We start from the raw sequence: 23,318 nt of genomic DNA on the forward strand, positions 1-23,318 counted from the left end.
TCCCGCTGTATGATGTCGATGACGCGAACAATCGTCGTCAGCACAACAGAATGGATGGAGGAGGCACACCCAGCTTCGAGCTCTTAACTGATGTTGCAGTAACATAAAAAATACAGAATAAATTATAGTTGATTCACGGTTTGGCGCTGTTTCGATGGGCAATGCGAGGAGCGCAGCATTCGCTTCGAAGTCAAGAGACTTGGTCGAGCTTTTCGATGTTCATTTGATATATACTTGTCACTCTGTAACCTGTCCCTGTAACCTGTGCGCTCAAACAAGATGCGCTCTGCTCACGGCACCGCATTTGCCACATGAGCAATGACACTAAATCATCAGAAGAATGATGCTTCGCCTCTCGACATTTTTAGTGGCACTGATGTGCCGTGCGTGTGAGGCTTGACGCTCCTTGCAACCTATTTTATCAGTGCGGCACTTAGCGAAACATACGTTAACGGGCGACGCAAGGGCCCTTCTCGCATTCCTTTTCAACGCTACGTCCGCCTGTAGCCAACAGTGTTTTCCCTTCTTTTGTGTTCATTTTTATTCGACGCGATTCACTTTCCGATTTTATATACACTGTGCGCCAGACTTGCTTGTTACGTCGCCGGCGGAGCCGCATGGCCGCGTGCAACGAGCAACCAAGCCTATGCGAACAAGTCGACCGCCAAACACAAGACGGTGACGCTTCTTCGCCTTTGGGCAACAGCTCCCAGATAAGGCAAGGCTCACGCGGGCCAAGGCGTCACGTGAAGCAAGGCCGCTATCTGGTACACGTTCAAGAAGCCGGCGTTCGATTTCGCCTCGCGCGATTATCCAGGCTGCGCCGATATCACGACCTAGGTCAATCCAGTCCAATCCCGTGAGGCGAAATCAAACGTCGGCTTTTCGAAAGTGTACAAGATAGCGGCCCAAGTCATGCGATTCCGGCAATCCGACCGACACATGCCGACACTGCAAAGACTGTTTTAAAGCCAATGAGCCAATCTAAGAGTTCGGAGAGCGCCGCAGTCGTGTTGATGCAGTCGAGCCGCATGTGCTGTGCGTTTCAGTGAGGAATGCTGAGGGGCCTCGTGCACTGCGCGTGTGTGTCAGGCGGCCACAGATGCAACTTTGTCTGGTCCGGATCTAAGGCAAAGAAAAGCGACGCTTCTTGCAGTAGTGCGGTGCTGCCCAGAAACTGACACGGGGACACCTCGCAAGGTGAATGACCAGCAAGTTCCCATAGCAACCTTCGCCGCTCGCTTCGTGCTGGGCAAGTTTGAACCAACGCCGCGTGAGAGAACTGTACGCGTGCCTTTGCTACCTCTCCGTACTTGTTTGAGAGTGCAACCACGCGTTGTGTGGTTCCAACGGGTGCCGTGTGTCAGGACGCCGCAGAAGTTACGCGGGAGAACCCAAAGTGACTTCTTTTTTATCCCCAGAAGAAGAAAGTCTACGAACTGGATAAATCAACACATTACCAGGAAAGAACGAAATGCCGGGCATTACGAAGTCAAACGAGTTTGTGGGTAAGTAACGCTGTTCGCGCCAATTGTTCGCTTTCAAGTGCATGTTCTCTTTATCCCAATACCGAGGGCACTGCTACTGATGTCTCGCCAGTTTGGTGCATAAATATCGTTCAAGTATTGGCCTCCATTTGTCTTCTGTTAAGGTTCTAGGTCTGCCAAATCATGAGATTATTTGTACTTCTTGTGTCATTTAATAGTGGCTAGTCGTCACTAGCGTATAGTACGCATCTGTTCGCATGTGCAGCTTAAGGTCTATTTTTATGCATGATGAAATGATACGCGTGACCTGTTGTTATCACATACTTTCTAAACAATTACACTTAAGCCAGTTTTATTTGAGCCTGTTGCAGGTACCATGTCTTTCTTTCTTGCAGTAGTCGCAGAAAAGCGTTCTGGCACGCAATTGAGTCCAGGTTCGCGAAGTGTTAGACGTTGTGCCTCGGTTATCGTTCTTGTTGGAGTAGTATTTGGCCATGGTACCGCAGTTATATGTAGTATTTAACGTTTGTCTGCACTGGCGTCGCTGCGACTGCATCTGACGATCTGACACGTTGCCATCCCAAGATGACAGCGGCTGTGGTGCCATAGCTTCTCATGCTTCGTGGTTGTCATTTCCGACCTGGTCTCGACTTGTCATTGATGTTGGCTGGACGGCTGGTTTTCTCTTCTTTCCCGGTACCGATGGTTGTTAACGCTGTGCTCTGTTCAGCGGACAAGATCGGCGAGCTGGCTAGTGGGTTTATCTGGCGAAGAATCTTTCGCCCTCGTCGGTAGCTGCTAGCGGTGTGAGCGTTATAAGTTGGGACGAGCAGTGAGACATGCACTGTATACACGAATCATCCGAGCCAGACAGGCCTATTGGCGATGACTTCATCTCGGAGATAGCGCTCATCGGCTACCGGTGCTGCCGTATCTTGAATTCGATAGCTTTAAAGCGAAGCTTTCTTTGCCTCTTGGAGTTTTCCACTGCAGCTGCTGTTACTGGTGGTTAAGACAACGCACGTGTGGCAAGCTGCTGTCCACGAGCCTCGGCTTCCCCTCTACGTTGCCGTCTCGCATCGTCACGTTGCTGCTTTTGCAGTTTATATAGGTGTTCTGTGGTTCGGCTTCTTCGGCTCGTTTTTCGACGCTTAGCTGCGGCTTGGCGCGTTCGTATAGCGGAGTCAGACTCGCGCCAACGACGTTTCTCTTAGACTTTACCTTGCATTCTCTCAGCACGGAAAAACAGCACTCGCGGTCGAACGCCTTGCTGCCGCCGCTTCGCTCGTCGCACCTCGTTTCTTGTTTGGCGAGCATCCTCGGCCGTAGCACACTTCCGAGGAGCGCATGCAGTGCTTTATCGATGGTTCGGATGCTTGTTTTGAGCTTGTTCTTTATTGAAACGTACGCTCTTTTGTGTGTTGTATCGGTGATTTCAATGAATGCGCGCACTGTTCGCTTCGCTTTGCTGAGCGTTTGAAGCCTCTGTCCTTACCTCTGCCTCTACCGAGAAAATGCCGTCGTGTGGCGACAGCTTCAAACTGATACATTTCCGTGTCTCTTTTATCTTCACCTCTTCCACCCCACGGAATATCCGTCATACTGTCCTATACTGTGGAGCAAAGCCTACAGTATATCATTGCACCTGAGAATGACCACACCTTCCGGGTTACTTCCCTGTTCTTTCACCTTCACCTTCCTCCTGGAAGACTGCGCTGAGCAGCTTAAACCCGCAGGTGAAGCGACTGCTCATCCGGCGGGCACGTGGAGTGGCGCGAGCCAATAGGTCCCTGAATTAAGGGCTCCACCCTACGAGGAAATCTCCCCACCCCATCAGAAAAAGATATTCTCTTTCTCTCTCTCTGCCTCATGGGGGCATGAGCCATTGCATCTTTTTTTTTGCTTTCGGGGGTATGAGCCATTGCATTTTTACTTACTTGCGGGGCGTATGAGTCATTGCTGCTGATGATAATTTTTCTACCACTCGACTGGATGCCGCATTTTCTTGCGTTGGCAATTACATGGACACTCCAGGCCCACTTTTGCTGTCGCCGTGATGCTATTTTTCAAGGCCATCGCGCATACGAGCCACCTAAGGCCTTCGCCTAATAAATAAATAAATAAATAAATAAATAAATAAATAAATAAATAAATAAATAAATAAATAAATAAATGCTGCACACACTGCAGCTCATTGAGCGACTTAGGCTTACCTGGTACACGTCGACGACCCAGTGGTCCACGCGTCGTACGCAGAGCGGCCTGAGGCGCACGCGCACCAGGTAGTGCGTGCAGGTGGCCACACTGAGCACGGCGAAGACGAAGATGATGCAGGTGGCGTACCACACGTCGATGGCCTTCACGTACGCGACCCGCGGAATGGTGGTACGAACGCTGCCCGCCAGCGACACTAGCGTGAGCAGCGTCACCGCACCCAGGGCCACTCGGGCCTGGGGGATCTCCACCTGGGCCATGAGATGGTGTTATGAGATGCTTTTATTTATTTATTTATTTGTTTATTTATTTATTTGCAAGTCTCCCAGTCTCCTGCAGCAGTATTATGTGAGAGGGAGTGGAGTTCAGCGTTGCTTGTGCGGGCGGCTGCATGTAAGGGTCACGCGGAGTGGCCAGAAGAGACACGTGGTTCGACACTAAGATGGCGGCGGAGAATTATAGCCATCGGGGGTGGGAGAGCCGTGGTTTACGAAAAGTGCGTATAGACTGAGTCGGGGCTTCCGCCGGTCGGTTCGCAGAAGCAGTGCCGTGGCTTTGAAGGCGACCCCTCGCCGCTGAACCGCACCATGCCAAGACGTTCCGCAAACGGACCAGATGCCCCAACGGGGCGTGGAAGTGTTTTCTGCGACGGAGTGTGCCTTGCTTGTTTGTGAGACAAGATAGTCGTTGCACTGCAAAGGATGTGTGGCGACGGCCTTGACGTATTGGAACTCCGGACAGTGTCACCCTGGAGCCTCGTGGCGTGCACACTGCGCCCACCGCAGTGTGATTGGACGAACGATGGGGCGAGACGGTTGCTGGGGATGCTTTTACGTACGTGCAGGGCCGTTGGAGTGGGATTCGTTGGAGATTCGGCTGAGAAAGAAGACCAAATTCTTACTTTTGACTCGTAGTTTGATGTCCGCGCAAATAGTTTCCATTCTATCGCTTGTCAATTCTATCTTAATAAACAGTTAACCCCTTTGCAATCAGCGTCACTGGCTTGCCTACTTTAACGTGACCTCGCGACATCCACAACATCTTCAAGTTTCCCTCACTGACATCGAGGCAAACATCAACTGAGGGGTTTATACAGTATGCTGTATATTGCAAGTGGAATCATTATAGAGTTAGAACTAACAAGACCGCGTACTGTTACGATCGGCTAGTGGGGGTAGCGGGGATAGTTACCTACTAGGCTCTCCTGCCCCATTGCGACGAATGGCTTCGTGAAGCTAACAATGCGTCTCCCTCGGATAGACTACCGGCACTAGCAAGTTGAGACACGTTTCGTGGACTGAGTATTGTTTGTTGGTTCACTGTCACCTTCTAACCACCATAGTCGTTTGACAGACGCCCCAGCTAACTGCTGGGTCATTCCAGGAACCAAGACGCACCAGCTTGAGTCAAGCGTGACAACTCCTGTCTACGGAGCTCCCCTCCTTTCTGCGTGTTCAGTGAACAGAGGTGCGAGAGTGAGTGTGTGAACCCTCGCCCTCAACGCGGCTCCTTCGACTACTTTACGTTCCGATTGGACGAAGGTTGGATGGCAGATTCTCTGGCCTACGAATCCAGGGGGGACAGAGGGGGTTTAAGCAGAAGTTTTTGGCTCCTCTGATGCTTCACTTCAGTCATGCTAGAGTGATGAGGTGTAACGTACTCCACTCTTCATGTAGATATTGTAAATAAACCCAGTATTCCTCGTCCTCGAGGAGAGCACGTTCCTCCCTTCAGCGACGTCCTTAGTGTGAATGAGTCGGACGACGGCATGGGCCAGCCTAACCCTTTTTACATGCTCGACCCCAACTCTTACTGTGCATGTATAACAAATATGCTAAGGTGTGCATAAAACAAGGTTACCTTATACAATAGTTAGCAATAGAAAAAAACAACTAATGGAACCGCTTCAGGAGCATGGAATAAACGGGTACATCTCGTAACACCATGAAGTTATACAATAGTTAGCGATGATCGTGCAAATGATTAATAAGATAAATTATAAAGGAGCAGTGAAAGCAAATTCTCATGAGAAAATGGCAGAGAATGACATAGAGAATTGCGTCACGCGATAATTGGGTGTCCAGTGGTGTCGGAAAGTGGGAGCGGGGGTATAGGGATTTCGTCCGTAGAGTTTCCTACAAAAATCACAAGGGGGAAATACTGGCTCTGTGATCGTTGCACCACTACGGCAATCGTGGTCCATGCTTGTGCCTTCAGACGTTTGTCGACGTTATTTACCATGCCTTAACATTCTGAAATTGTAAGGATTTATGCATAGTTTGTCAAACACAGCAAGAACATTGGTCTCTGCTCACCTGTATAATTGTTACGGATTGTTGTGTTTATAACCTACTGTGTTGTAGAATACGATCTATTTGCCTAGTCACAATCTGATTTGAAGCCGGAAGAACAAAGTGAGGAAAGTCGATGCGCAGCCCATCGTTCCAATGATGACTGAACCGCCATCCATGCAGTTCCCATCGATCGCCAGGATTCCTAGTAATTATTATAAGAAGGTCGGTACGATTGAGACTTTGGGACACAAGACCTCTGAATGCTCCCCACTATTAGGCGGCAGCTTAAGAGTGCATAGGGAAATGCACCGCTGTCCAAGGCAAGGAGAATTTGGGTAGATGCGCGAGGGGGGCCAATCACGTCTGATCATGCCCATGACGTCACGGTGGGGGCGAACGTCTTTCAATGTCGGCGCCTTTCTGGAACTATGATTTGGAGCGTGGAGGCGCAGAGAACTGATGTTATGCGGTTTCGCGAGCGGAACTTGTACTGAATGCTTAGGTTTTCACCGAGTATATATACCGCAAACTTTCTGCTTGCATGTTCATCCCTCACTCCCTCTCTTTTTCTGTTGGTTTCAGCCTCATCTGCTACACTTTACACAACTCTGAACGTCCTCATGTACTGTTTTCTTTATTTCTTCTTTGCCTTGCTTTTCTTTTTTGTTCCTTTTCTCTGCGGTCTTATCTTGACCTAACGCTTATTTTCTATCCCAACGCAGATTAGCAAAAAAGGAAACTCGCATGAAGTTAACGTTCCTGCCTTCATTCGTATGCAATGGGCAACCAGCGCTGAAGCTTTGCGTGCCGACAGCAGCGCCGTAACACACAGCCTAGCGAGCGGTAGACACAGTTTCCAGTAGCACACGCAGTGATTTCGTGTCAGCAAATTCACCGATTGTCTTGAGTCACACTTTTCACGGCTCCTCAAACGGCAGGGAACCGACGTGCTAGGACGTAGCAGCGCATGCGCTCTACGCAGCGCGCATGGCCATGGACAGAACTTGGCTGGCCGCATCGGGCTAGACAAACATTGATACAGGCGCACGTTTCTTATCACTAAATATGTTGTGCCATCTTCGTAGCCTCCCTATCGGACGGTTTCAGCATATTTTAGTAACGCATGAAAAATGTCGTAGCGCCTCCTGGCCAGCGCTGGTTCCCCATACGGCAAATACGGTGGATGTAGCAGGTTTCACGTAGCTGAGCGTGGAACAGGCCAGATCGGCGCGAGTTTTTGGCTGGGTGTCACGCTATTTGGGTCATATAAGGCCTATGTTTTAATGGCAGATGCCACGCAGTGGGACGTGCACGATTAATGTGTTTGTGTATATCACGCGTTTGACTCCACGTTCACCTTAAGTATAAGAACAACGGGGACGATCGAGGATCAATAAGTGTGACAGTTCTAGAGGTTTTGCAGATTAACAGATACCGCAATAAATATATAAGAAACTATTGTTTCAAGCGCAGGTTTTCTTTTTAACGCGATAGCGTTAAGGGCCCCGTGTCGCGCAGGATCCGTCGTGGGCGTACCGCGTCGACCGTCGTCCCGGCAAAATTATTTCGCACCACGCATACCCAACCACGCAGCCCCTCCATGTAGCGCAAGGAAGTTACTGAACTAACTGAATTTCTCAAGGTGAAATATGTCAGAAAAATTTTAAAGTACGACTTATACACAATCTACAAACACGAAAGCGTGGGATTGTAATTTGAATATACGAGACAACATAATTCTGTTACGCCGAAACTCGAAACACAAACCCCTCTTGTAGCGTTTCTACCATACATAGAGCGGCCATGGCCTCCGAAATATGAGCGCGCCGGCGCGGGCAAATATCACAGGCTATACAGCGGCGCGCCCGGTTCCTTGCAACACATCCAGAGGGCGCTCGCCTCCGCCGCATTGCAGCCCACGCAAGAGGCCGTGTTTCCACCAGAACGCTCGCCTTCGTGCATAGCGTTCGCCGCCAGCGTTTCCCGGTAAACATTACGGTTACATAAGCTGCAGTTGCCTGGAATCGTGAGAAGCAGTCAGGGATCTTTGAATGCGGTCGTATTCCGCTCTTAAAGGCGAAGCTAAAGCGTCCCCCCAATTTTTGTTGTAGTAGTTGTTTTACTTACCTTTAGCCAGAGGCAAATCCATGAGGCACACACAATCAGGCTACTGGGCAGATATACGTAAATGAGGTAGTATCCACGGAGACGTTGAAGCACAAATGTGTACTGAAGAACCGTGAAATTCCCTGAAAATTGCAGACTTCAGTTTGCATGGCTTTGTTGAGAGGTTGTGCATGGATGCGGCGTGACGCATGTCAGAATCCCGAACACTGGTGCGCGTTCGTGCTTAGCGTGTGCGCAAACACAAAAGGACATAAAATGATTAACAGAAATTGTTATAGAAAGGGAAATATTAACTTAATTCTCTCGCTTTATCGCGCGCGCACGTGTATATACACTGCTTTGGGGAAGGCGGGCGATGGCTCTTTTTATCATGTGATATGATAACTTCAGAAATTATGTTGTTTGGCTGCATGCGGTCTGCTTTTGACATCCGTATCTAGTATCAATGTAGCACGGAGAAACAAAATCGTATAGAAAGCTTGCTGACGCTTATATATCACTTTAGTTTGGCTTTAGTGGCCGCCATGTCCTATTTTGTTTTGCGTTATTCTGTGAACACGAAAAAAAAAAGAAGGAAGAAAGCAACGCACTCTTGACCTTAGGCTGATCACCTTTTGGCTACTTTTGAATATTTCCTTTACGGTTTTCGCAGTTTCAGATCTGGCAACAACACTTGGCAGTGCTATTGCTGTAGCATTCACAAGGTGTGTGCACTTATATACTGGGTGCCCCACACTCTTAAATTTAAGTTTGCGCCCTTTGGGGCTTATCTTGTCCCACAACAATAATTGCCATCTGTTTTGCTTGCGTTTCGCAACTTTCCTGTTGAGAATGCTGCGTCACGCTGACAACGCGCAAGCCGCTCGTGACTTGGACGTACTGGGCTCGCAGCGTTAAAGAAAGAAAATGCAGGCAAGACAGATGGCGATTATCGTTGGGGGACAAGATAGCACCCAAAGGGTATTAACTTTAAGAATGCGCGTAACTTGGGACAAAGTTAAAATAATATATACAAGTGCCACGTAGTTGTACAGAACCAAGATAATGCAATTTGCCGTGGCTTGCAGTTTGTCAGAAAATTGCCTGTGTTTCAGCTAATAACATAATTAGTTATTAATAATAATATGTTGTACGAATAGTACACAAACAAATGTTAGATCCTGATAACAAAATGCCGGTCACTGTTACAAAATGGGCACTGAGACTAAAAAAAAAAAACGAGATATATTGTCTAACCTGTTGGAAGCTCTTTGTCTAAGGTGGCGTTGTAGCTGTCAACAAGCTGGAACTCGGAAAGTATGACTGGACGTTGGAGCGTCACTGGTTTGTCGTCTTTCCAGATCAGGTCGATCTCGTTCACTGTATATGCGTCTGTGTTTGTGAAGAGGAACGACGGGAAGGGAAAGTGAATATAAATCTAGCGCTGTTCGTAGTCTGGTTAGCGAGGCAACAGATCGCAGTGGTAGCAAAAGCGTAAAGTATTACACTAGTTATTTATCAATGACTTGAAGATTACAGCTCTGGTTAGCAAGGTGACAGCTTGCATATATAACTTAGCAACGTAAAGTATTTCACTAGTTGTTTCTCGATTACTTGAGTATTACAGTTCGTAATTTGGTTAGGGAGACACGAGCTTGCAGTGATAACTTAGGAACACAAAGTATTGCAACTCCCTTCAGTGCTGAGTGAATTAAAAACGCATAGAACGACACTTACATGGTCGCATTATGATGTGGCATTTTTGCGTGTCGAAGGGATAAAGCTGAAAGTCCATGGGGCATGACAGTCGAAGATTTAACCTAGGTGGAACAGAAAGTGCGAAAAAAAGTATCAGTACTCTGACATAAATTCCAATATTATGGTAAATATTTACGTAAAGATAACAAATGAATGACCTAGAAAATTCATTTTGTTACAACTGCGGTGCATTAGTTAAAGGAAAATTAAACTAGGTACATAAAGTCTTGCTGAATACTTCTACAGATCTGCTCCACCCCGCCACATTAAGCTTACTTTACTGTTCAACTTACCAAACCAATTCAGTAAAATTTTTCTTTATTTGCGTGAAACACCGTATGCGATGGAACAATGATTCAATCGCAATTTAAATATTGCGATAATTATTTACTGGTAGTGTAAGAATTGCTTTCAGTTCAATCCTAGTTTCTCAAACCAGCAAATGTGTGCTACTTCACAATGACATAAAACTGGAGTGGCAGCTACAACTGTCGTCCCTTCGGATACGAGTGTCGTCGACTTGGCATCGAGGGCAGTGTCCAGTGTTCTCTAGCACCATCACGCGCCTTATGGCTTGCATACCGGTGTCACGTTACCATGAAACAAAATGTACTGTTGTCACGCGCACGCACTGTGATGTCAGTATTGTGACGCTTACTGTCAGTACACGTCACTTTGACGTGCTGAGTTTTCGCGGTTTTGTGACGTCGTGTAACGGAATCGCCATGTGGGGCAACTCGAAAGCGTTTGACGAATAACGGAAGGCTAATGATGAAAAAGGCGTAGAATCGGAAGGATTTGTTTTTTGGTTGTTTGGTCTAATCATGCATAATGAGTGTGTACCAGTCATATCAGCTAAGGGGTTCTCACAGTTTTCGGGACGTCGCGTGACGGACGGGTTAAGTAGGCGTGGCCAGAAAAATTGTGACCAATCGTGGAGGGTAATGGCAGAAAATGGAATAGAAGTAGATTGGAATAGCTTAACGTTATAGGGCCCGTGGTTACCATAACAACATTGTCATGATATCATAAAAACGAGCAACTCGTCGCAAAGAAAAGCGGGAGAAGACCTACCACTGCTAAATATAGGGACAGTGAAACGGTTTTTGAACAAGGAAAACGTTTCCTATGCGCAATACTCCCGTAAACCGTTGAGCCAAGATTTATTCCACTGCAGGCAGCAGGGAAACTACAATCTCTTATGATAATTTGGTCTCTTCTGCGGGTTTCGAGAACCCACTCTTTTTCGCCTTATGCGCCGTTAGCAATGACGCTACACCAGCAGATGCGACGGCCCGTAGACGCCATCTATCTGTCACCGTTCCTTACTCTTTCGGGTACCTTTTTGAGACGCCAACCTCGAAGGGTTACCCTCATAGCAAGTTCAGTCAGAAACCACCTAAGCGCGACTGTCGATGTTAATGCAATTAGCATTAGATGAGATTATGGGGTTTCACGTGCCAAAACCACTTTCTGATTATGAGGCACGCCGTAGTGGAGGGCTCCGGAAATTTTGACCACCTGGCGTTCTTTAACGTGCACCTAAATGTAAGTACACGGGTGTTTTCGCATTTCGCCCCCATCGAAATGTGGCCGCCGTGGCCGGGATTCGATCCCGCGACCTCGTGCTCAGCAGCCTAACACCATAGCCACTGAGCAACCATCATCATCATCATCATCATCATCATCATCATCATGATCATCATCATCATCATCATCGTCAGCCTGGTTACGCCCACTGCAGGGCAAAGGCCTCTCCCATATTTCTCCAACAACACCGGTCACGATCACGAGCAACCACGGCGGGTTGCAATTAGCATTGAAGCATTGTGGCGACACGTGGCATTGGCCAGCACCGGAACGCGTCGTGTTTGGCCCTCTGTTGAATGGGGTAGCGGACTTCTGCCGCCTTGGCGGACCTCTGAAATATTTGTTTCCTTTTGTGGACCATCGCCATTCCGCAACGCACGATTCCTCCGGGAGCCTGCCATGACGCTGAAAATGCGCGGCGAGGATGGAAGTTGCTATCGAATATCTTGAGTGGCCCCGATCTGAAACCGTAAAATCTCGACGTTTCTGACCATTTAGAACAGAACAAGGCATGTAGAATGCAAACTTGCATGTATACTGACCGTAGACTATAGAGGACGCGGCCATCGGGGAATATACTGACGAGGCTGGTGGGCACGGTGATCTCCTGCACCCGGGCCGCCTTTACGTTGACGAATATGAGGTCGGGTTTCCACAGCTGGCCGGCGATATCTCCGCCATTGATCACGAACGTCTCGTTGACGCCGTGTCGCAGCAGACTGAGCCGTGGGTCGAACCAGGACTCGCGTAGGTACAGGTTCACTGTGTAGTCCTGCGAAATGTGCACGTGGCACAGGAGCCTCACAGCGTAGTACGGCACCGACAAAGCTTTTTTAAAGTGAATAGTTATCTTTGGCTCTCTCGCCTGTATTCGCGGCGGGCGGTTGTAGTCGGACCTTCACCGCAGACAGGGGCGTAGCCATAATTTTATTTTTCGGATAGAGGGGAGGGTGAGGGTGGCGGGCAATCGACCGGGGACGCGAAGTGGGAGGAAGCAGGAAGGGAGCTTAGAAGGTCGCATACTACAGTTGAAACTCGATTTAATGAAGTGAGGACCATGCTCGAATTATTTCGTTTAATCGGGAAACTCGGAAAATCGAGTAAGGGATCTTTCGGTGCTTCGAAATCTAAAATTGTAACGTAGCGTCACCCAAAAGGTACTGCGGCATTCTATTTGGCGCTAACCCATGCCTGTGCGTGTAAAAAGTACGCGGGGATGGCCGAACTATCGCCGCCCCTAGGGCCATCTGGTACTTAAGAACGCTATAGTGACTGCTGAGTCCGTTGTTCCATGCATGGGCACGGCGGTCGACCTCGTCAAAATAAAGCAACGTTTTAACGCGACAGAGTTATAGTGCACGCTCGAAGAAAAAACCTTGTGCGCCAAAATTAGAAATAAATCACAGCTATTTTTACTCACTTATTACTGGAACAGCTTCGTTAAATCGCGCTTAATGCAAGCTAGTTTCGTTAATTCGGGTAGACGACAACATTCAACCTATATGTGTGCTTGCCGGGGAATGGAAATTTCTTCGTTAGATCGGGAACTCCGTAAAATCGGGTTCCGTTAAATAGTTTCTCTGCAACCTAATTTCGGGGGGGGGGGGACACGGGTGCTCGGTGTGCCCCCCCCCCCCTCCTTGGCCACGCCACTGGCCACAGATTCAAAGGCGCCCATTCAAATAGCGAGTGGTGTTGTGCGAGAGGCTTCGGGGGCCTGAAGGTTTAAGTGGCATGGTGGAGTGCTCAGTAAGGACATCTCTCCTCCTCCCTCACCGCCTTCACACCCCGAGGAGGCTGCAGGAGAGGAGGACCGCAGCCGCCTTCCGCGTCGTAACCACTGCCGCTGGAGAGGTACATATGAGAAATCGGCTTAGATGCATGTACGCGTATAAGTCGATATAGGCACCTGCAGATGAGAATAGTGTCTTTTCCTCTTCACATTCACTCTCTCTCAACATATGTACAGATGCGCTTGTTGCTGCCTCTGCATTTATGGAGTAATGCAACGTAACAGCAAATGCTACCCAAATGCCCCCGTCGCAACGATATGCGCTTGCAAGAACATGATTCGGTTAATAAACGAGTGACTTTCTAGAAGCCTAGCTTCGGCTATTCTCTTACATTGACAATCATCATTGACGCTTCTCGCACATTTTTATTTTATTGTGAGCTTATCCATAAATGAACACCATACGGTATTTAACGTTGTGAGGAACGCGTTGAATATGTTGCGAGTAGATTTCTTAACTATCGGAATTATCACTAGCTGAACCGCTATAGGAACAAAACGAATTTCGTAATAATAATAAAAAACAATGTTCACGTGCTTCTTGCGGGGAACTACCCGAAAGCCAATCGCGATTTGGAGAAAAACTAGAAATTTGAGGCTTGCCTATGTTCTAAATCATTATACTTTTATCTCGCGCTTATGTGTGACAATGTAAAGGGGGTCCTTGTAAAGGGGGTCCGAACCGCTGTCAAGGGAATTCACTTTCACTTTTTAGTTCGGACCTTCCCCCATTCAATATGGAAATAAATTCAATTCAATTCATTTCAATTCAATGCGTCCTTGTTTCTCCTTGTGGGTTTCCATGTCATATGTTTAAAGCTAATTTACTTCAACTAATTTTTCTTTCTTACTCATGGCACCTTAGCCTGCCCATACGTGAACAGGAATGTCAAGAGGCAGGTGAATCCCAACCTTAACCTATTCTGTGTCATACGTTGTGCTTATATGGCAAGACTAGCTTTAATGAATTTGTCGCACTTAAAACAAAATTTCGAATTATAGCGTCTGATTTGAACACGTACCACTTATGAGTTATCGCCTTCGACGTTTCGTGGCGTTGTCGATGCTTCCCAGTGTGTTAAACACGAAGGACACTAATGATTGCGTGTCCATTATTTTTTTTTTTTGCCCGTGCACGCCTAGTACGCTGGGAAAGCAACGGTAATACCCCAACGCTTAATCTAGGGCGAATTTCATGGCACATTCGGCCGGTCGTTTGAGGGCACTACGGCAGTTCAACAACGGTCGCCAGGATAGCGGGTGAGCGTCAATGTGGACATTAGCGGGTTCTTATTGACGGCAACGAACTGCAGGTTATCGCTACCATACCCGCTAGTTCCTGTAATACAGCTTTATATCCCTTTTGTAGCAATGCCAGAACGCCCTGAAATGGCCAGTGGAATATGGCCGTTAAAATAATTGGCCAACGTCTCGATGTCAAGAAAAAAGAATAATATACAAAGCTTACAACTCGAACTCCACAGAACCATACAGACATCACCAGTACGTCTTTACATAAGCTTTGTTATTTAGAGCCTAGACTCACAAAGGTTATCATTAGAAAGAAATAAACTAAGCTCGCAAGCTTCGAACTTCACATATCGTATGTGAATGGTAATGAACGTAACGTTGTTACATCAGTTGTAAATTGCTGCTTGATTGCGACAAAATGTCGATTTATAAGTTGGCAGTAGTTTAGGAAGCACGTATGATATGCCAATTTTTGTGTGCTTAGGATGCTCTGACACGCTTAGTTTTGCATAACTTTCACATTGTTCCTTTGGCATAGTTGCGATTGTAGACTTGGTTTCTGAAATTCGCTTTAAATCCTGAGATTTTCACTGATTTACCATAAAATTGAGTCGAATAAAGAATTCCTCCCTAGGCAGTCTCTAAAATGTGTTCTTTTGTTATTTTTTATGCAATGGCTTTTATTTGACATTGTTACTGTGGTTGCCTGTATAAGAAGATACTTTCTTTTTTTTGTTCTTCATGTAGTTGAATAGTGGCGCAAGAGACGCAGGCGATAAAAAGCAATCTACTTATGAAAAAAAAAAACACACATTTGGGGATTTTGTGCGTGTGCTGCAGCTTAGACGCCGTGGATTGTGACCGTAATACTTTTTTATATGACCACATGTTTTGCCATGCGGCACAACATAGTTTAATATCGTTGGCGCTCAAAAAAAAAAAGACAAAAGAAGTCGGAGTTTCGATGGCGCTTTATGAGAATGCAATACCGAATACTCGAGAAATGAAATAGGGCTATATATTTGGTTTCTGAACCAAGCTATGTGCGCACAGGAGCGAATTAATGCACGTAAGAGCTGAATAAATAATTGAAGTAAAAACATGCAAACAGGTGTGCAAGTATATCACACAGTTCGCGACAGTCGCAGTCTGCGCTACTACCACGGTCGCGGCGTTTCTTGCTCGTTTCTAAGGCCTTCCCCCTGAAGCCTCCTTCGGTAGTGTTATTTGACTCTGAGTTTGACGTAGAAGTTCTGCGGAAACCCGCAAGGTGGAGAGAAGTAATGAATAAAGGGAAAATGAGACATCCACCTGTTCGTAGCAATTGCTACAAAGGAAACCCATACGGGTTCCTCGAAAGAAAGCCTCGTATGGGTTTCCTTTGTAGCAATTGCTACGAACAGGTGGATGTCTCATTTTCCCTTTATTCATTGTTATTTGACTCGTTCCGTTGAACTCCTTGCAGTTGTTGTAAAGAGAGAGAGAGAGAGAGAGAGAGAGAGAGAAAACAAGGTTGTTGCAAAGCTTCCTCGCAACGCCTCCGTGGCGTGCTGTCGCTTAACAGCGATAAACCAGATGCCTCTCTGCGGCTAAGAAATCATACATCGAAACAGGAAAAGTAAGGTCTACCTTACCTACCTTATTTGGACTACCTGGGTTTCTTTAACGTGCACCTAAATCTAAATACACGGGTGTTTTCGCATTTCGCCCCCATCGAAATGCGGCGGCCATGGCCGGGATTCGATCGCGCGACCTCGTGCTTAGCAGCCCAACACCATAGCCACTAAGCTACCACGGCGGGTTACATGCTGCAAAAGCAAGTCCTTCAAAATTTTCGTCTTGGATCTTGCTTGGTGTTGCTTTAATGGTTAGTATATACGCGGCATTGTTTGGGCGTTTGGCACGCTTAGTCCTCCCCTGTCTCTAGGTAATTGAAGTAAATCTTTTCTTACAGGCAGCGGCTTGTTTTCACATAAATATCTATAGACTAACGTTGTGATTCTATTCACCGCATTGCGGGGTATGATAGCTGGTCGTACTACAAGAAATGCGTGTGCACATGCTTTTGTGTTGATGCTTTCTATTTTTAGCTTTTAGTGATTGACACGGTGTTGCTACGTTTCTGAGTGTTTTTTCTATTCTTTTTATTGGTGTTTCCCACGTCTGCGGCGATACTTTTTCTGTCTCGTAAAAGACGCCCAGTACTTTCTGCTTTTTAGACTAGGCGGGAGATCTACGTCACCAGAAGGTAAAGCATTGCTTTACTTAAATTTAATTGCGCGCCAGACATTGGCGCCTATTGTTTATTTGCTTAGAAAAAGTTTATTTCTACAAGAGACGATACGAACACTGATTCACAGTCACGGCACAATTCTACCAGGACGATTACATAAACGAAGTACGAAGCATTGTATGCGTGGCACGCTTTGAAAGAAGTGTCCGAGTCCACAGTCACTAACAAAAAACCACATAGACCCACAGAAAGGCACAGTTACACATAAATTAATTGTCGCATTACACAAAAAGACGATTACATATACGAAGTACGAAGCATTGTATGCATGGCACGTTTTGAAAGTCTCCGAGTCCACACTCACTCACAAATAACCACATAGACCCACAGAAAGGCACAGTTACACATAAAGTAATTGTCGCATTACACAAAATGATGTTCAATATATAAAGTATACAGAATGACTGAATGCATCAGATTACGTGTCATTGGTTACACATAAATTAATTGTCGCATTGCACAAAACGATGTTGAAATATAAAATGTTGCAGGCACCAGCATTGCTTCGTGTCCTTGGAGCCAAAGAAATGAAGGCGCTGCGAAGTACGCTAACTTGATTAGCCTCCGTACTTGCACTGGTTCAGTGGGCAGATTTCGTTTACGCATATAGTGAGCATTGCGGGTAACTTAAACTAAAAGACGCGACTACAAAATTCTTTAAGGTTTTCTTCATACCTTTTAATCCAGCATCACAGAACGCAAGGTAAGACGGGAAAGTATGCTTCAGAAATGTTGGCTTCTAAAATATACAAAAGAAAAACTCCTTCGCGGTTTCGTATCAAAGTGCCTCTTCCTCTTCACAACCACAATCTCTCAATCCGAGAGAACCAGAAATATAATGCTTGATAGAGAAATGGAAAGCCTGCTGGCCCAATGTGCTGACCGCACCGTAACAGTCTGGCGCTGGTCTAGCACACGGCTGACAGGGCTGTCTTCATGGGCGATCACTTTCGGAGATACTTTTACTCCTCAAAATTTCACCAGTCTCGCGTCGGACGCGTCGTTGTCTGCCAGCGACAACGTTCCGGCAAATAATTCAGCGTGCCAGGAACGCTGGCAGTTGGCACAGTGCCGGAACGCTGCAGCCCGTATAGACGCTGAACGCGTCAGGCGATACAGTCTTGTGAAATCTTGCAAAAGTGAGAGTATCCCCTATCGCCGGTCGGCAGCGTGGGGGACATGGAGGAAGGAAACTGAGGAGAGGCCCTACCACCTCCGCGCGATAGGAGAAAAGTGTGGAGGAAATGACGCAGTAAGTTCTCCTTTGTATTGCTGCTTTTTTTTTCTTCGCTGTAGTGGCCCCGCCTTTCGGGCCACAATGGCGGCTTTGTTACTGTTCTGTGCGCTCACACGTGTAGCTCCGTAGGTTTCGTACCGTGGCAAAGGCGCCGTGCGGGCAGGTTTGCGTTGGTCTCCGTGTTTTGTTGCGCTGCGTTACCTGGACCGTGCTCTACCGGATGTTGCTGTGGCCAGGTGGGACAGGAGGAACTAAAGTTCGTGAAATGAACGCGCATGCGACGCTGTACGCAATGTACCGCGCCACGGCAATGGCTACGGACGAGGAATATTTGCGGGAAATGTTGCCCTCTTTCGCGGAATCATGCTAACGTGCTAACGATTGCTTAGTATTGCTGCGGAGCGCGCGGGTCCGCGCAGCACCGCTGCGCGCAGCGCGGCGTTATTTCGCGAGAAATGTAAACAAGAGAGGAGAGCTGGCCCGATAGGCGGAGCAACGCCATGAGCAACGCCAACTTCCGGCTTCACTTTAGCTTCAGAAAGAGTGACGTCAGGGCCTCTCCTTAGTTTCCTTTCTCCGTGGGGGGGGATGTGAACGGAAGGAAAGATGACAGATATGGGAAGGAAGAGAGTGCGCGGAGCTGGCAGCTCTGCCGGTGTGAACTGCTTTGCAAACGCTAAGCTCTTTCAGTATAGAAGCACGGAAAACGACAAATATATGGAGCCTTGATGTACACGCTTGCACCCAAGCGCTGTTTCACAGCTCTCAAAACAGGGTGCGTATCTGCACGTGAAGGCTCTCTAGACAAATCCCGCTGCGCCCGCTACCACGCGGGCGCGTATTCCACTACGTCGCGTACGTTGGGTACGTCATGGGTACGCCGTCAATCCAGTCCTATCAGTGATGTTGACCAGGCTACATACAATGTGCCTTACCTCGTAAGTGCGTTAAGCGTAGTTAAGCGTAAGTGGGTAAAGCCACGTGGCCAATCCAAGCAACTTGTACATTTATAAGGCTGCGAAGCTGTGGTATTCTGACACCCTTGGGATGCCCTACAAGGGATTTGTTTTGCCCCTGCCCGCAATCTACCGAATACAGTGCTAACGCCTCAATATATTCGGTGCAATTACTTCGCTTTAGCAGAGCTCATATCACTTCTATATTACCCGTTATATCCCACGCATATTCGCGCATGATCGTATTCAGCAAGTGTCCACTTAGCGGCCTGTCCATTTCGGCCGCCGCTGATTGGTGGGAGCAGTACAAGCGAGAAGAAGACTGGCTGGGGGCGCCTCGTTCTGGTTTGCACTCCAGCCCAGCCAATCAGCACTTAAGCATCAGCGTACAGAATACTTGTTCTGGACGAAGAGAAGTCTTTCTCATCAACTCACTCTTTTCTCTGCAGTCTGCCCTTGTCAATTTTTGTACAAGGCTACACTGCGCATTACTTGGACTGCCTAGCTATATATTTTTTTCTCTTAATGTCAACTAGAATATCGGCTATCCTCGGCTTGTCTCTGGTGTACACAGCTATGTTCCTATCTCCTAACGTTACGCCTAACATTTTTCGCTCCATCGCTCTTTGCGTGGTCTTTAACTTGTTCTTGAGCTTTCTTGTAAACCTACAAGTTTCTGCCCCATATGTTAGAACCGGCAGAATGCAATTATTCTACACTTTTCTTTTAAACGCCAGTGGTGAGTTCCCAGTCAGTATTTGGTAATGCCTGCCGTATGCATTTCAAACATTTTAGAGCGCAGCTCTTTGGCGTACGTTCCTGGGTTTCGCGTCGTCGCCGGCGTTGTCGTCGGCCTCGTAACCAGCTCCGCCCCCCTTTCATCCCCCCAGCACTAGCAGCGACCGACTGATACCGCTTTCGTGAGTCCGCTACCGCACTCACGAAAGACGTCGTGCACTTCCTGCAACTCGCATTAACCGTCCATCGATCCACACCGATGTTAGTAGTGGGGGACTTTAATGTTGACATAAAGACAAACAGCAATTTCCTAACACTTATGCGGGAGAACATCCCGTTCCTCTCGCTCGTAACGCGTCCCACGGCTGTGACAACCTCGCGAGGCACTTGTATAGATCTCGTCTTTGAGAATCAAGCATTGGTGTACCAAGTCGAACATATATCAGTCTATTTCTCCGACCACAAAGCTTCCTTCATGACTGTCAAGAACTGTTAGTGGAGTCTTTGTTAAAGGAATACGTGTGAAAAATAAAAAAAAATTCTGTGATAGCGCATACATGTGTTGCTCGATTTCTTTGCCTCAATCTATAGAAAAGGTGAAACAGCTTATTTGCTGCGCTCAAATTTCGCATTAGGAAGTAACGTAATCGTCGGTAATTTTTTATTCTGTGAATTTCATTCTCGTGATCCGGGTCCCCTGTGATAACTGACCTATAGATGATCGTACTCCTGTACAGACTCTAGAGGTTGATTGTGGATCTCAAATTCTTGTTCCCTTGTGAATGCACCGAACATTGTCTTCTGCATAGTAATCTTCAACCCCACTGTTACACTAGATCGGCTATGCTCCTGAATCATTTGCTTTATAGCTACACAAAAATGTATTTCGCCCGATAATGCAAGTGTTAGAATGTGTTACCTATATACCCTGAAGAGCGCTACTTACCATGTTGGAATTGTCCAGGGGCCCGAAGCTGTTGACCCAGAGCTCGACTTCCACCATTGTTGGCTCATCTGCAAGGCACGGTGTGATTTGCGATTCCAACTTTTGTAATCTCTGATTTCCCTTGTTTGAATATAACGTGTCAAATAAGAGAGGCTTCTGCTAAAGGAAGTTACTCTTCCGGACAGATGAATGTAGTAATAAAACCGAGCACACTTACCGCTAGCGGCCCCACGTATGGGCAAGCTCTCACTTTTTGCGAAGTTTTAATTCGAGTAGCATTCTTAGGATACTTCATGACATTTTCGATATCTATCACAAGAAAATCACGGTATCTATCATAGAAAAAAAAACCTACCACATTAAGGGAAGGAGAGAGTAAAATAAGCAAAGGCCGATTGGTTAACTAACTAGACCTTTATGTCGTTTGCTGCAGTGAACGTGGGGTAGGGCGAGCAAACGAGAGATCACAGAAGTTCAGATAATGCACTTTACGAAATCCAACGTTCTTAAAACAGCTTTACACTCAAGTCGGTCCCTTTAAGAAACTGAAGCCAAACTAAAACAAAACTGCCGTAAAAGCGATTAGTCAGAATGCTTAGATGACAATGTGCATGTAAGCAACTCAAGAAAACAATTGCCGCAACGAACGAAGAAGAAGGAAATGGAAAACTCGTAGTACATTGTGCAAACTCACCAGTTCCGTACGTCGGCCACAGCCTTTTGTCGTAATCCTCCAGAATGTCGTCGATGAAGCTCATGTTTTTGCTTGGCACTTGCTGCGGTATCAATAATATTTCCGCAATAACCTTGCTGAAAGAAAAAAAAAGTAAAGTGCTGCTTGAATCCTTATTACCGCACGGTTATGCGGTCTAGGAAAGTATCCTACTGCGAGAAAGCTAACCTAAAGTTCTTGCTTTTGGTATACTGTCAGAAGTCAAGAAGCAATTTGTATAATAAAAGCGTAAATTTACGCCGTTGTGCTTATTTTATTGTTATTATGTGCGTAATTTTATATTAATAGTTTATTTAGGTTGTATAATTTTAAAGGCCTCCCATCCTTCAAAGTAGTAATGAAATTTTCGCATACAGCATTGGTGACGTTGCTTTGCACTTTGACAGGACTCCTGCTTTTCTTTTGTCACATTACAGTCAATTACACATAGTGCAATGCTCCCTCATAAAAACGAGCTACTGTGCGCTTACTCTCCGAAGCCCGCGTTTGAAGGTCTTGGGGCTGCTATTGCAATAAGCATAGCGAGGAGCTTGTTGGCCACTCTCCTTTGACGTTCCATGACCACTTCTATAGCTGGAGTGCGGGGATCCGTTTGAATTAGCGTTTCATCACCAGGTAATTCTCTGCTGCACTGTGGCACTCTCCCCTTCTCTCCCCTTCTCTCCCCACTCTCCCCTGTGTGCGCGCGACCCTCGTTTGCTGTAAACAAACAACCAAACTGGTGCACTGCTTTGTGAAGCGGACGTGACAGGGTCGGCAGTCAGTGTACATATAAACGCCGGAAGCAGGCACCGACGCCACCGTAATAAGTGTTTCAAGGATATCAGAGGGAGGACTACCTTCTGTTCTTTAGGTTTCTTTTGTTCTTGTGGAGGGACGTCCGGCTTTTTCAGGAGGCGTGTACTGCTCGTATCTATTTGTTCGACCTCGCGGGTATACGTGTCTAAACCAAATGAAAATGAAATTCCGTCTATCTCGCTGAGGCTATCTAACGCGTCGTTGCGATGACTCAATCTAGAGGTGGTGTTAGAACATTTAATTGCCAGCTGTAGAAATGTCGGTGTACATCAGCCGTATGATTTCTAAAAAAAATTACCGACGATTACGTTACTTCCTAATGCGAAATTTGAGCGCAGCAAATAAGCTGTTTCACCTTTTCGATAGATTGAGGCAAAGAAATCGAGCAACACATGTATGCGCTATCACAGAATTTTTTTTAATTTTTCACACGTATTCCTTTAACAAAGACTCCACTAACAGTTCTTGACAGTCATGAAGGAAGCTTTGTGGTCGGAGAAATAGACTGATATATGTTCGACTTGGTACACCAATGCTTGATTCTCAAAGACGAGATCTGTACAAGTGCCTCGCGAGGTTGCCACAGCTGTGGGACGCGTTACGAGCGAGAGGAACGGGATGTTCTCCCGCATAAGTGTTAGGAAATTGCTGTTTGTCTTTATGTCAACATTAAAGTCCCCCACTACTAACATCGGTGTGGATCGATGGACGGTTAATGCGAGTTGCAGGAAGTGCACGACGTCTTTCGTGAGTGCGGTAGCGGACTCACGAAAGCGGTATCAGTCGGTCGCTGCTAGCGCTGGGGGGATGAAAGGGGGGCGGAGCTGGTTACGAGGCCGACGACAACGCCGACGACGACGCGAAACCCAGGAACGGACGCCAAAGAGCCATTTGTGTAGCCAGCACTCCTCCACAGTCTCTCCTCCTCCCTTCCATCATCCTCCCTCGCCCGGAGAGCCGACAGCGCGCATGCGCGGCGGCGGAGCAGATTCGTCGGCGAGCTGGTTACGAGGCCGACGACAACGCCGACGACAACGCCGACGACGACGCGAAACCCAGGAACGGACGCCAAAGAGCTGCGCTCTAAAAAGAAAGATACTCATATTGAGAGGTTATTATGCGCGT

At 47.1% G+C, this 23,318-nt stretch overlaps 1 protein-coding gene and 2 long non-coding RNA genes across 4 annotated transcripts in view; 1 reads left to right on the plus strand and 2 right to left on the minus strand.

Annotated features, from left to right (window-relative positions):
• The window catches only part of LOC139059163 (uncharacterized), a 47,242-nt gene extending 38,957 nt beyond the window's left edge, over nt 1-8,285 (minus strand). Inside the window, exons 1-2 of the long non-coding RNA XR_011513969.1 lie at nt 8,123-8,285; nt 3,701-3,952 (exon numbers count right to left, since the gene is read on the minus strand). This is a non-coding gene — a long non-coding RNA (uncharacterized lncRNA). The remainder of the gene's footprint in view (nt 1-3,700; nt 3,953-8,122) is intronic.
• The window catches only part of LOC139059162 (uncharacterized), a 477,146-nt gene continuing 454,780 nt past the window's right edge, over nt 953-23,318 (plus strand). For both annotated transcript variants that reach the window (XR_011513967.1, XR_011513968.1), the window contains exon 1: nt 953-1,508. This is a non-coding gene — a long non-coding RNA (uncharacterized lncRNA). The remainder of the gene's footprint in view (nt 1,509-23,318) is intronic.
• Nucleotides 9,354-21,420, minus strand: LOC135916464 (glycine receptor subunit alpha-3-like). Its single transcript, XM_070537880.1, has 5 exons — nt 21,357-21,420; nt 20,663-20,730; nt 11,992-12,221; nt 9,839-9,921; nt 9,354-9,493 (listed from the first exon to the last, which is right to left on the minus strand). Exons 1-5 carry the CDS (start codon nt 21,418-21,420, stop codon nt 9,354-9,356), a joined length of 585 nt encoding a protein of 194 aa, XP_070393981.1.

The sequence above is a fragment of the Dermacentor albipictus genome, chromosome 4 (assembly GCF_038994185.2).
Source record: "Dermacentor albipictus isolate Rhodes 1998 colony chromosome 4, USDA_Dalb.pri_finalv2, whole genome shotgun sequence".
NCBI lineage: Eukaryota > Metazoa > Arthropoda > Arachnida > Ixodida > Ixodidae > Dermacentor > Dermacentor albipictus.

Coding starts and splice junctions, on each gene's coding strand:
- LOC135916464 (XM_070537880.1), bottom strand. CDS start 21,420: ATGAGCTTCATCGACGACATTCTGGAGGATTACGACAAAAGGCTGTGG. Junction 9,922..11,991: donor CGCGTCCTCTATAGTCTACG/GTCAGTATACAT, acceptor TGTTCCACCTAG/GTTAAATCTTCGACTGTCAT. Junction 9,494..9,838: donor CCACATCATAATGCGACCAT/GTAAGTGTCGTT, acceptor TCACAAACACAG/ACGCATATACAGTGAACGAG.